At 42.5% G+C, this 14,755-nt stretch overlaps 1 protein-coding gene across 2 annotated transcripts in view; it reads left to right on the top strand.

The window, feature by feature from the left end:
• Positions 1 to 11,597, top strand: part of AGPAT5 (1-acylglycerol-3-phosphate O-acyltransferase 5) — a 60,780-nt gene extending 49,183 nt beyond the window's left edge. For both annotated transcript variants that reach the window (XM_081221229.1, XM_081221228.1), the window contains 2 exons: positions 5,800 to 5,923; positions 9,072 to 11,597. In XM_081221229.1, coding sequence (XP_081077355.1) covers positions 5,800 to 5,923; positions 9,072 to 9,297 — 350 coding nt within the window. In that variant the 3' untranslated portion in view covers positions 9,298 to 11,597. The remainder of the gene's footprint in view (positions 1 to 5,799; positions 5,924 to 9,071) is intronic.
• Positions 11,598 to 14,755: the final 3,158 nt, after the last annotated feature.

Raw genomic sequence — 14,755 nt, 5'->3', positions numbered from 1 at the left:
CATGTGCTAGGTATTAGGGACCTTTGAGCTATTGTTTACGTCAGAATAACCAGAAAAAACGAGAATCTTAAGCGAGCAGAATGTTTTAGTTAGACATACCCACAGACACTCGAGATTGCTGTCGACGTTTGAACGTGGGGTGGGCACAGGAGGCGCGTGGAGCTGCCGTCCCCTCCTCAGGGTGTCAGTTGCTGGGGGCCTCCTGCTTCGCCTTGGCAGCTGCTGGCCATGGGACCAGCTTGCTTGTCAGGGTGCTTCTCTCCATAGCAGCTCTCGAAGGCGGCTGTTCAGCACGTGTTCAGGGGCACAGAGGGTAACTCCCAGAGGTTGGGAGAGAGGACCGAGGGCTGAGGCAGGAAGAGACTAAAAGGTGGCAGATTTGATGGTGGCGGGAGGAGGTCAGACCTGGGGCAGCTGCACCTAAAGCAAGACCGACCGACCGCTCTCGTGACCGCCTTCAACTCCGAGTAAAGCGGGAAGCTCATGCTTTTTACATTTTATTTTAAGTGTAATTCTTTGGCATATGTTATACATCATACAGTTTAAAAATCAAACGTGTATAAAGTATACAGTGAAACGGCATGTTTCCACCCTGTCCGCATCCACCTGGTCTCCCCCCTTCCCCTCCGCAGAGGTAACCACTTTTCTTCCTTTCTTGTGTATCGTGTGTACAAATTTACTGTCCAACCCTCTTACAGAAAAGGCAACATATAATACTTTCTTTTCTTTTTTAACCATGGAAGGAGTCATTCTCCCAGTTCTGCATTTGAGGACAGTGCATTTAGTTGTTCAGCAGTATTGCCATCCGTTTATCAAACGTTGTTCAAAAAGTAAGATTAAACACATTTTTATTGTTTATGAACACCAGGTCTAATTCCCATAATAACCTTTTAAAAATGCTGCTTTATCATGTCACCGTCCAGTCCTAGGAACTCGTGGGCTGGGCCGCGCCCACGGGATCAGTGCTGGCGTCCTGGGACTCACCATCCTGGCCCCTAAGCCCCTCCTTCACATCGTTTCCTCCTACTCTGTGCTGCTCGCTGGGTGGGGCCGCTTTCCTCGCTGTCACAGAAACCCTCCTGCACCTCCACGCGGGTCCTGACCGAGGGCCGTGTGTGCGCCAGGCCACCTTCCCCTCCGTCGCTGTCATCCGGGTCTGCAGCCTTGTCCCCGTGAGGGCTTCCCTCGCCCCTCTGCTCCCTCGCTCACGAGGCTTCCTCTTGCCTTCCGCTCCCGTGGCACAAGGTGCACGTACGGTTATAGCACCTGGCATGTGGCCACTCTGCCCCCTCCCCGGTAGATCAGAAGAGCCCTTGGAGGCAAACCAGTTTCGGCTGCGTCTCCCGGGCTCCAGACCCAGCGCCCCCTCTCGTTGCTCCACTTGTTCTGCACCGTAGCCGTTGGGGCTTTGTGTATACGTGACGGAGCGTCTCTTCTGTCTTTGAAAAGGCTGGCTTTCGTAGCTGTCACACTCAGAAGCCACGTGGAAAACAAAATGTGTCAGTTCAGTCCATTAAGAGTAAATATTTCCACAAGGAAAACTACAGCAGAGTAAAACCAAAAGACAAGCGGAGGGTCGCAGAGAAAAAGGCTGATTTCCTTAATGTACAAAGAGTTCCTATAAATTGATATGATCAGTAGTAACTCAAGGGCAAGAACAGACAGTTCACAGGAAAAAATTGTTCAACCTCATTCATAATAAGAAACATTCAAATTAAAACGTATAGTGAGATACCATTTTTTTACTATCAGACTGGCAAAAATCCCCATTAACAGGTTAGATGACAGGCCCTGTAGGTGAGATTAAAGTATCGCAGAGACTTTCATACTTTGCTGATAGGAGTGCAATACAGTACAACCTCTGTAGAAGTTGTCCAGACAATGTCTATCAAATTTCCAAAAGCATTTACTTTCCCACTGCTGAGACATTATTCTACAAATATACCTGTGCACGTAAGAGATGACATCTGTTGTGTGTTGATTTTGATTGTGAGTTGAGACCTGTAGCTTGAAAAACTCTCATTATTACATAAATTGATTGATACGCAGCTCTACTTAGTGTCGTATAAATTAAGATTCACTTTAAATTTAAATTATGATGTAAGTCGGGTTAAGTATAAAATTCCATAACTTGGAATATTGTAAGTACCTTGTGGCTGAGTTTAATAAGTATTAAATGTTATCTCCATACACAGTGGGCTGTGATTTAATATTCATATTTTATAGCCCAATTAAAAATTTTTTTTCCATTAAGTTGCTAGATTGTTCATAGATAAAACATAGACCAGTGTTCCTCAAAGCCCTGTAGGAGGATCGTGGTTCCATCAGAGTTACCTGGGTGGCCTCAGCTGCACTGCAGACTGCTAATGGGCTCACTGCAGTGGGGGTGAAGCTGCGTGCTGGTGACCCTGCGGGGGTTCTCGCGGTGGCCAGCGTCCAGTGGCGTGGGTCTCGTGAAGCCTCGTGTCAGAGAAGGCGATGGCAGGTAGTGAACCGAGTCCTTCCCATTTCTCGGTCTGTTTCATTAGAATGTGGGTGTGGCTCAGAGCCGTCTGGGCGTCCTCTTGTGGTTCATCTGGTCTTTTTAGCAGAGTCTGAGCGCTTTCGTGGACAGCGTCCATTGGGCAGAGGTGAGTCAGGGCAGTTTGATTGTAATTGATTTATAAATCCTGTTTTTAAAATGGGTGGTATACCAGAAGAAATTGTGAGCTAAAGGACAACAGTTGATATTCTGTTTAAGCGTTTTATATGGTTCTAGGTAACTTTTTTGTCTTTATATTTTCTTATACGAAAAGAAAACATATTCGGAGGGAAAATTACAGGTAACTCTGAAGAAGGGAAAAAACTCTACAAACTCACCTGTCCAGATGCAGCCCCAGATAACAGTTCAGATGTTTCCCTCAAAGTCTACTTTTCTATAATGTCTGTATGTTGGCGTGTGTATGTGCCTTTATGTATCTTTTAAATGAGATTTTATATATGTATATATATCTTCATATCCTGCTTTTTTTTCCCCTTAATAGTGTGTCATGAACATCTTTACATGTCAGTACATACACTTATGTCATTTTTTTGTAAGACTACGTAGTGTTCATTGGTGTGAATATACAACAATGTATCTATCCAGTTTTTGTTGGATTTAGGTCATATTGTGTTTCTGTTTTTGTTTTCAGAGGGAAGGGGGCAGGTTGTAAGGCGGACAGTAAGCAGTATGGGCACCACCCGAGGCCCTAGCGTGCAGAGGCGCACGGCTCAGCCCGCAGACATCCTGGGCCCCGCTGCCTGTGCTCTGCCTTTCTCGCCAGGCTCCCCAGGCACCGAGCACTCGGGACTCGGTCTCCAGAGACTAGACCTTGAGGCATGTGTGGATACTTGGAAGACTTTCTGTTTGGCCCTAGTGTATCAATATACTCTAGGGACCTGCTGGAAAAGCTATAGTTAGAAAACAATTACACCTTAATTTGAGTACTTTTCCCTACATTCCCTAAATATTATGGATAATTTTTGCTCATGCCCTATGAAATATGCCCCAACTAAAAGGGTTTTTACTAATACAGACACAGAAGCTTTATTGACTGTTGAGGAAAGCATTTGTTACTCATTTCTTATCTTTGGTGGGAGAACCTCCTGGATGCGCTGAGAGTTGATCTGGTGCTTGGATGGCCTGTATCTGGATGCCTGACCACAGGGGCTGGGCCAACCTGTTTCCACTACTGACGACACTGGGCCTGGGTTCGTTCATCCCCACGAGGAGACAACAGCCCTTGCCTAGAGAGGTGCGCGAAGGTCCAGTGAAGTGACGTGCACGAAATCGTGGTGTAAGTACCACAGTACCGTGTACATTTCAGGCGGGAAAACCTAAAAGCACCCATGCGAACTTCAGGGCCCTTTTCTCACGCCAGCATCTTACTAGAGGCCTTGCTGACACGTCCCAAGCACTTGAGTTCACAAGCGTTCGTTCCTGACACTGGAAGTGCGGTCGGTTTCGTTTCTTTGTGGACTCTGTCTGTGCGCGGGACTTGGGATATCAGGGATAAACGCAGTGTCAGTTGGATGACCACTTAATGAACAGAAGTGTTGAGGGGCAGGCGTAGGTGATTAAGTGAAGGTAGGAAAGTGGTGTCGGCATCTGCGCTTTTACGTATCAGAAATAGAAATAGGAGGGTGAGGTGAGAAGTCACGCGCAGCCAACAGATTCCGGTCAGCCACCTGCAGCGCACGCGTGTGCGGGGTCCCGTCCACGTGCTCCCAGCACCCCCACGTTGCAAAGGGGGATCAGAGGAGGTGGCTGTCCACGGTCGGCTACGTCTTGCTTCCCTTCATAATGACGTAGCTCATGACACCCTCCCAGTCAGGGGCGGCTGTGTCACCTCCCTCGCACGGACGTGGAAACAGGCCCAGAGAGGCTGACAGGTGCGCTCAGGGCTGGGGAGGGCTCAGAACCCGGGCCGCTGGCTCACTGGCTGTGCTCTTGGCCCGGGCCCAGTTCTGCTCCTGGAAGCACTTCTTAAGCCGGTCTTTGATTTAAAGGGAAATGGAACTTGAGGAAAATAAAGAGAAAAATACTGAAAAAGTAACATCTTCCCCGTGGCAGTGTTTTTGCCCATTTATCATCAAAGCCCATTCACTCCTAAAAGTGTAGAAAAAATGGGAGAAGTTTTGATGCCCTAAGTGCAGCGTGTTACTAGAGCAGCTGTAGCGAGCCCTTAGCAGGAAGAGGTGTGTGTGGTCCAGGGGCGGAACCTGCTTTAAGGGTTCAAGTCTTCCTCAGACTCTGCAGCACACTAGTCCCCACTTCTCAGAACACATCTTTGGACACATATCGGCTTGAGGTAAAAGGTCTCGGCCTCCTACTTGCGTACCCACCCAGGGAACATAGTCTTCTCTTAAATCTCGTAGCAGTGTTTCCTTGTTCTCCAGGAAGTTAAGTATGTTCCTATGCTCATGTCTCCACGAAAGCCACCTGCAGAAAAGGGTATTTCGGACTCAGAGTTCTGCCTTATCTTGGAATAAATCCTGACCTTATCCCTTGTGCCACGTGGGCTGAAAAAAGGACCATCTGCTTTTTTCAAATTAGCATGTTTTGGGAGCTGTAGTTATTGAAGGGCTCATAGCTATTCCATGGAAAGAAATTTGGTTCCCGAACCAAGTAGAATATGTTAAAATACAGCAAGGATCAGGAAAGCAAGGAGTGCCAGTGAGTAGAAACCACTGGCAAGTCACAGAGGAGTGGGGGGACTGTGCAGTCGTGGAGGGAGGGCCGGGCCGGCCCAGCACTAGGACGGAGGGGTTAAGTGCCCCTGTGTGCCCAGTGCTGCCAGCGACACCCATCCCTGTCCTGTGGGGCCCACCGCCCAGTGGGAGCAGCAGGGACATGCGACCAGCACTAGGCTTGGCCCCGGAGGCTGGTGGCCCGGGGTTGGTGGGTCTGATGGTGGTTGGCATCTGGGGATCCCTTCGGAGGGTGGGTCCATGCTTCTGGTGGAGGCCAGCCTCCTGACCCTGGGCTGCCTGTCGAATCTATTAAAGGTTGTTGTATGGAAAGTCACATTTGGTTGATTTAACTCATGACCTAGGTAACTGTGGAAGACTTGGAAATTATACTACCTCAACTTGAAACCCAAAACCACCAGTTTATGATCTTTGTTTTCTTCTTCTTCTTCTTTTTTTTTTTTTTTTTTGGCTAAAGAAAGAATCTGTTCTTCATTGTTTTTAAACTTTTTTAAAGTTCATTTTCATCGTTTTATGTAACTGCGAATTCTAAAATAATAAAAATGAAATATTTTTGTTTCTTGTTAGAATTTCTCTGCAAAGAATGTCCAAAAATTCATATTCACATCGATCGTATAGACAAAAAAGATGTCCCAGAAGAACAAGTATACATGAAAAGATGGCTTCATGAACGTTTTGAAATAAAAGATAAGTGAGTAACGACAGTTCTAGCCCTTCAGAAACGGTGGCTCAACACAGTCACTACAGTAAACAGTGTGTAAACAGATTTATTATCTTAAGAATGCCTTTTATCAACTCAAGTCAGATCTCATTCCATGCCTCCTCTGTCCATGTTTTAAACTTGACTGTTATAAGTCACTGTGAAAGATCTTGTTATGGGGGCTTTGTTATTTACCGCATTTCAATAATTTGTGTATAAAGATATAAAATTTTTTAAAGAAGAGAGAGACACACAGAAAGCTTTGCACTGTTGAGATACCCCAGGCCCGCCCTCCCGGGTCCAGGGGAGTGTGTGCGTGCTGAGGGCAGGCCGTCAGGCTGGCGGTGTGTAGAGAATCAGGCTGTGGGGTGGAGGACGGTGTCTCACGTGTATGTGGAACTGACCCCGGTGTATTTGTTGTCCTTTTGCTATTAGTATTTGGGGGCCTAAACCGTTTCTGGGGTTGTGTTTCTCCCACCAATACCATGACTTGGGAGCTAGTGCAGTGTTGGCCCCTGGCTGAGGGTTGCTGTGAGTTAAGTTCCAGGCAGGGCCTCTGGATGCCTCTGGGGAAGGCAGAGCTCAAGGTCAGATGAGGGTGAGCCTGTTAGTCTCCCTGTGATGTACACAGATTTCTAAAGGTAGAAATTTTAGAATTTTCTTCTCTTTTCAGGAAGATAAAAACTGGGTTCTTCAGGTTCAGATATAATACTTAGAAATTGAATTTCTGTGGATGAAAATTTCAGGATATATTATTTATTTACTATTCATTTTGTTTTCAGTGGAAATTTTATCCTTTTTGTTTTTTGAAAGATGTGTTTTAAACATCTATACTTTTTTTCCTCTTTCTGAAAAAAATGGATCTGTGAGCTATGGGATGCACCATTTAAATTTATAAAGACCACATTGAAAAGTATGGTTTTTTAAAGGCTTTAGAAAATACTTCCAGGGCTTCCCTGGTGGCGCAGTGCTTAAGAATCCGCCTGCTAATGCAGGGGACTCGGGTTCGAGCCCTGTTCTGAGAAGATCCCACATGCCGCAGAGCATCTAAGCCCGTGCACCACAACTACTGAGCCTGAGCTCTAGAGCCCACGAGCCACAACTGCTGAGCCCGTGCTCTAGATCCCGCAAGCCACAACTACTGAGCCCATGAGCCACAACTACTGAAGCCCACACACCTAGAGCCCGTGCTCCCCGAGAAGCCACCGCAATGAGAAGCCCATGCACCGCAACGAAGAGTAGCCCCCGCTCGCTGCAACTAGAGAAAGCCCGCACGCAGCTACAAAGACCCAATGCAGCCACAAGAAAAAAATACTTCCAAAATTCTGTTTATGTTCAGAAATTTTACCTGTGTTTTAGTCTCCTAAAATGCTTCTTCTCAGGTGACTGCCATTGTTTCTCCTCTCCTTGTTGTACGGCAGTAAAATATTTCCTAATTAACCCTCCTAGATTAACTTTAACAAGTGAAAGCTATTAAAAATGTACTGTGGGGCTTCCCTGGTGGTGCAGTGGTTGAGAGTCCGCCTGCCAATGCAGGGGACACGGGTTCGTGCCCCGGTCCGGGAGGATCCCACATGCCGCGGAGCAGCTGGGCCCATGAGCCATGGCCGCTGAGCCTGCGCGTCCGGAGCCTGTGCTCCGCAACGGGAGAGGCCACAGCAGTGAGAGGCCCGCATACCGCAAAAAAAAAAAAATGTACTATGTTGAAAATGAAACTATATGAAGTTTATAAACAAATTTCTGTATTTCATTGACTCTCAATTGTGCATGACAATGTGTTAAACCAATTATTCAGCGCCACCCACTTTGGATATGGAAGAAATTTTAAAAGTAAGATTTATGTGTTTTGACATGAAAATCTGTTATCAGAAAAAAACCCTGAACAATATGATTAATATCCTGTGTATTTTGTGTTATAGGTGTTTATATGTATATTTAGAATGAGTCTGGACGTTTTAAAACAGTGATTTTCTCTAGAGAATGTGAGTTGTAAGGCAATAGAAAGACTTTCCCTTTTTGTACTTTGTGTTTCAGATTTTTTTTTTTTTTTTTTTTTTTTTTTTTTTGCGGTAGGCGGGCCTCTCACTGTTGTGGCCTCTCCCCTTGCAGAGCACAGGCTCCGGACGCGCAGGCTCAGCAGCCATGGCTCACGGGCCTAGCCGCTCTGCGGCATGTGGGATCTTCCCAGACCGGGGCACGAACCCGTGTCCCCTGCATCGGCAGGCGGACTCTCAACCACTGCGCCACCAGGGAAGCCCTGTGTTTCAGATTTTTATGTTGAGTATATTCTGCTATTATAACTTTACATTTTTAAAATAAGGAAACTGCATTAACTATGCTATTTTTCCTTCTTTTACCTGCTTTTTTAATTCCCTGTGAATAGGAGCATTGGGGGGAACTCTCCATTTATAAGAGCTGCTGATCTTTTCTCTGGCTTCTGGTACAACAGGAGCTGCGAGGAGGAGTGTCTGGAGGGGTGAAGATTGGGGGAGGCAGAGAAAAAGCCCACATGCGTGTCAGGTCCCTGTGAAGTTTTAAAGATCTAAAGTTTAAAAAACACAAACATCCCCATAAAATTACTTGAAACCATCTTTTTTTTTTTTTTTAATGTTGAGCCTTCTTTTAATTTATTTATTTTTATTTTTGGCTGTGTTGGGTCTTCGTTTCTGTGCGAGGGATTTCTCTAGTTGTGGAAAGCAGGGGCCACTCTTCATCGCAGTGCACGGGCCTCTCACTGTCGTGGCCTCTCTTGTTGCAGAGCACAGGCTCCAGACGCGCAGGCTCAGTAATTGTGGCTCACGGGTCCAGTTGCTCCGCAGCATGTGGGATCCTCCCAGACCAGGGCTCGAACCCCTGTCCCCTGCATTAGCAGGCAGATTCCCAACCACTGCGCCACCAGGGAAGCCCGAAACCATCTGTTTTTACATATTACATATAATTCATATACATGAATCAAAGAGCATATTAAAGATATTTTTAATGTCTAGAAACTCCAATTAAACCAACTCTCTGGGTGTTTCCTATAAGGACCTATAATTTCTCCAGCATATAATAGGCAGCCAATAAATATTTGTTGAATTAAAATATTGAAATGGCTAAACCTGAAAGTTAACGCTTTTTTTTTTCATTCTGGCCATAGATTGCTTATAGAATTCTATGATTCACTGGATCCAGAAAGAAGAAACAAATTTCCCGGAGAAAGTGTTAATTCTAAACTAAGTCTCAAGAAGACCTTACCCTCATTCTTGATCTTAAGTGGTGTGACTGCTGGGATGCTTATGACCGAGGCTGGAAGGAAACTCTATGTAAAAACGTGGATTTATGGAACCTTAATTGGCTGCTTGTGGGTTAGTATTAAAGCCTAAACGCGTAGTTGTCTCCAGGCAGTGGGATGTGCTACGTTGTTTATTACTGGCGGCTGCACATGACATCCGATTGTTCCTGAATTTAATAAGAAGTGTAAATAAAGCCCTGTTGATTGAATGTTGGATGAAATAGAATTTCTGACTAAAGCCAATATGCAGTTGGTCTTGGGCAAACATACATGGTTTTACAACTTGAGTCCAGAAGCTGCTGGAAGGGGAAAAGATAAACAGAGCTTATGTTATAGTTGGCATTTCCTATGAACTAATGTCAACTTCAGAAGACTGTTAGGATTATATATTTTGTTACTGTTTTGTAATTCCGATAGCTGCATTCATGAACATTAATTTGCAGTATATTTCACTGTATTTGTTATCTTCAATTTTTTACAACTTGACTGGTCCAAACTCTTATCACTGAAATATTTAGTATCTTGCAGCTGTGTAATATTTTGCCTTGTGTTTAATTTCTCCAAGTCAATGAAAGAAATTGTAGTTAAGTATGGAGAAGGACACGAGGAGAGGCTGAGGCATGCTGGTGAGGGGAGCTCTGGTTAGGGAGGACTTTTATTGTATTGTGTTGTTAGCTGATTTCACTTTATATTGGCAAAGTGATAAGCATCTCTGATATTTACTGAAACAGCTTCATTTGCACACCCTGTACTCTATACGAAGGAATAATGTATAAAAATACAAGAATTAAGTTTAAGTTAAAATTGTGATCCTGATTCATTGTAGCAGAACTTTAAATTGCTCAGCTTTTTGAAGATTTAAGCTAAGCTCCTAGCACTTCATGACATTTGTGCCATAAGTACTTGAAAACCTTAAGATTTCCTGTTATTTTTTATATCGAAATAATCAGTGTGAACCTTTGTTGGACCCGAGTCCATAGATATTTGAGATGGTGGGAGCTCTCAAACACCTGACTAGGTTTATTAGCATGTGCCTTTTGCCTGTTACTCTTGGGTTTAGCAAACTATTTAATCCCCAAATCATTTTTTTTATGTCGTCATGGTCGGTTTCCACTGTATTCGAGTTCTTTTCCTTTGGATCACCGGTAGGGGTGCTGCTCGGGGCTGGCACAGGGGCTCACGGGAAAGCGCTGTGTCGCCAGCCAGCGTTGGTCCTGATGCGGAGTTGAGCCATTTAAGCTCTCGTGAGCAGCCCACCATCCACAGCAAAGGCATTTTGCATTCGTCTTATGTCAAGAAATCACCTTCCTCAAGCCAGTGAAGTACAGACTTAATCCATCAGGACGGAGTGAATTTGTTTCATTCTCATTGGTGTTAATGGGGCCACACAATTCATCTGTATCACCTGAAAAGAAGAGCTTTGTTTCAGGAACCAAATCACACAATTTTCAGTCATGGAACAATAAATCCCCTAGAAGAGGACCTTTTTTAAAGTGTGATCTGCTCTATTTTTAATGTTACAATTCAAGCTTGATTGCCTGCTGGTCATTTAAGATACCAATTCTGCTTCCGAGTAATGGATTTTTATCACCATTTAAATCATGATAAACAAAATGGGAACAAAAATTAAGGGAAATTTGGTCTGATTTTCCAGAATCAGAGTAAGCCATTTCAAGTAACCCCTCTGAAGAGTTGGGTGGTATGAATTGGCTTGTGTATGTTAGTGTGTGTATGTATCGATACACACATTCCCACAGGATACAGCTGGCCTCGTTATGAATGGTGCAGGTAAAACTTTTGTTCTCATGCCAAATTGCGATTTTCTCTTACCCTGTAAAGTGCAATTTAGATCAATCCCATGTCTTCGTTAAATACTCTTTTTAACAGTCCTAAACTTAGAAACTATTTCTAATTAGATCACAATAAATGTAAGTTGTGTAACTTACTTTGAATGTCATGGATGTGTTCTCAATTTAAATTTTAAGAAGCAATACCATTGGAATCATGTTGATTATAACGGATTTGAAGAAGGCCAAGTGAACTGCATAAGGTCACTTGAACAGCATGTTTCTTGTAACTATCCTTTTATTCTTCTCACAAAAGGTCTATAAAGTATTTGTTTAAAAATTTTTTGTATCAAAATATTTGGAAAATTAGAAGCTTCTTTTTAACATGTATTGATATGAACTTGAATTATTTTATGAAATTAAGAGCCCTGTATACCTGTAAATCTTTTCACATAATATCATTTAAGCTTTTGTTTGTGTTACTTTTGATTTACAGCTTAGTTGGTATTTCATTCATCTTTTAAAAGAATGCAATCAATGTGCATGCTTTTATGTTTTTCGCAGAAGGGTATGTTTGGATGAAAGTAAAAGAAAAAATAAAATCTTTCACTGTCTCTAATGTCTGTGCTATTTTGTGACCCAAAAATTCACCAACAGTCTCTTATTCCATAAAATAGGCTTCATGGCTGGCCTTGTGTTCTGAATATATAAAACTATCATAATTTTTCTTAAGTATTGGGCAAGGTTTTTTTAATACATTAAAATCTTCAAAATAGTGAAGCAGTATATTTGCTTAACTCATCCATATACTTTATAAGATGTATGGCAAATATTAATTACTTAACAATTCTGTAATAATTAGGCTACCTCACTGAAACATGTCAGATGCCTAAAATTAGCCAGGTTGGTGAGTCAAGTGTGAATCTGACTAATCCTTACATCACAAATACCAGTGATTTCTTTCATATGTATCATTTCCGTGTGATTTTTTTTTTCATTTAGAGTGGTACAGTTCTCCTTTATATCCAGATTATGTAAACTTTATCGTTTCCTTCGTAATATTATGTGGTTTATACTTAACGTTCACTGAATAGGTCCATGTCAATAAAATGATCTGAATAAATTGACCATTAAAGCAAAGAAATAATATATAAAATTTGCCCATCGAGTATAGGCACAAAGTAACTACCAGATATATATCAGACTCCCATTTGAGAAGATAGAGAAATGTCTATCATAGGATTTCGTGTGTACAATTGCAAATTTATATAGTAAAATTAAACTGTAACCCTAATCATATTTGTTCTTGAAGTGTCAGATGAGGAAGAGGTTTCCTTGGCCCCTATTCCAGATGTCCTCTTTGCTTATAAGTAGGTTTTCTTTTTTGGGTAGGGGCGTGTTTTTATTATGAATTACACATATTTTTAGATTAAAGATTGGCTAACTTGGAATATTATGTTACCATTTAGTGTAACTGGCATTATAAACACACTAACTTAACCTAACACCTAAGCATTAGACTGAAAATCGGTACTTGGCCAAACTGATAATTGGAAATATTCAGGTATTTGATGTTATACAGGTAAAATCTGCATTGACAGAATCCAAAACTTTTCATTCAGATATTTTGGAGTGCCATGTTTGCAGTCACTAATTTATGTCAGTTTAGAGTAGTTATGATTTGACATTATCCCTAAGATTTCATTGACACCTTTTCCAATTTGTGGATGATAAAGTAAATCCATTACTTCTACCAACTGGGGGGTCATTTTTTACCTCATTCATGCCTGAGGCCAAAGAGACAGATTCCTGGTTTTTATCCTGAGCAGAAAGGAAAACAAAACAAAAAAAGGCTGTTTTTCAGAAGGCCACTCTAAATAGAAAGCTCAGTACCTTCTGTGTGGGAGAAAATCTGATATGGGCTGCAAACTCTCAATAAATGTTTACTGATGGGGACGAGACAGGTCAGTCATTCATCCAAATTAGTGACAATTGATGATCTTATATGTGAATGTGTAAGAAAGACATGTTCTACAATTTTATTTTTATAAATCTTTACATCTGAAAAAAAAGTGGAAGAAGATGCTATTGATGTTCCCTGTGTGTCCAGCAGGAGAGCATATTTACTGAGTCTTGTCTCCTTATGGTATGTTCAGAATAAATTCTGACTTATATTCTTGGGCTTATTGGTGTTTCCTTATTTCAACAAAAAGGAAAATATAAATCTCAGAAGTTATTCGGTGATATATGGGATAGTAAAGGATATATTTGGTTACAGTTCCTTCATATATATGTGATACGTAGGTATGTTTTATTGACAACTGTAGCGATAGAGTACTATATATTGTTTTAAAAACTCATTTTGCTTTTATAGTTGCCAAGACTTGTTGCGTGCTTACTATGCGTTGGGCACTGTGCTTACCCACAGGCATGGTCTCTAATCCTCACAATAGATCCCGTGCAGTGGGGATCTGTTGGCCTTTGAGAGTAACAGGTCTGTAGGCGGACTGCCAGGTTTTGGGTCCTGGTTTTACCACTTGATATCTGACCTTGGGCGAGTTAAAGTTTAAAGTGTCTGTGACCCAATTTTTTCATCTGTAAAACAGCGATACTAATCGTGTTTACCTCCAAGAGTTGCTGAGGACTCAGTAAGTCAGTGCATCTGAAGCACGATATGTTGTGCATGGAATGTAGCCGGTGCTAAATAAGTCTTGTTCTTGGAAGGTTCCTCCCGCCCCCAGTTTTACAGATGAGGAAACTGAGGCTCAGAGTTTGAATAAAATAATACGAAGTCACATAACTAATACTTGAGGCAGAAAAACGTACTCCCATTCTTTTCTGCTTGATGAAGATGCAACAGTACTTGAAGCTACTTAAGTACCTTTAAAGGTGGGTGATCGTAACTATGATCATAGTTATTTAAAGATTACAGGTTTTCTTTTAAATCTAGATCAAATAATCCAGAGGTCACAAAAGGAAAGATTCTCCATATTTTCATAGGAAAGTCTCATGGTCTCTCCAAACTGACTCCACGTTGGTCCTGAGAGCCAAGGAGGTGCCTGTCCTTCAAGTTGGTAGCACAGCATCCTTCCCACGTTGGGAAAGGTGAGGTGTAACAGCAGGTTCAGAGGGCTTTCCTTACAGTGGCACAAAGAAGCGTACTGTTTGAAATTATCCCACCTAAGGCCCCTTACAAAGGGAAATCGCAAACTGTACCATAATCTGTGCTTTATCACTACATGTTTATAATCTTAGAAAAATCACCTTCCCTGTTCGAGCCCTCCTTTATCTATAAAATGAAGAGAATACTTATTTACCTCACAGAGTTTAGTAAGAGTCAAATGGGATAATAGTTGTAAAAATGCATTCTTACAGGGACTTCCCTGGCGGTTCAGTGGTTATGACTCTGTGCTTCCACTACAGGGGGCCCGGGTTCAATCCCTGGTCAGGGAACTAAGATCCCGCATGCTGCACAGGGCAGCCAAGAAAAATACATTCTTACATAAAGTTCATGAGTGAGAGATTCTTATAATTCTTCCTAACTTATTTCAGCTTTACTTACTGTATAATGTGTGAATAAATAATTATTTTCTGATGCACATAGGAAGATTTATCATCAAACAGTTTTGGGTCATTCAGGATCATATTTATGTTGTGTTCATGCATCCTGGAGTTACTTTCCATCTGCATCACAGGACAATTAGCCCGTTTTCATTTGTTCACGACTGTGTTCATTCTTTTCTCTCTCTTGCACCCATCTTT

Source organism: Mesoplodon bidens (genome assembly GCF_964165515.1).
Source record: "Mesoplodon bidens genome assembly, chromosome: 20".
NCBI classification, from domain to species: domain Eukaryota; kingdom Metazoa; phylum Chordata; class Mammalia; order Artiodactyla; family Ziphiidae; genus Mesoplodon; species Mesoplodon bidens.
The sequence above is the reverse complement of the archived record's forward strand: the minus strand, read 5'-3'. Positions and strand labels throughout refer to the sequence as shown.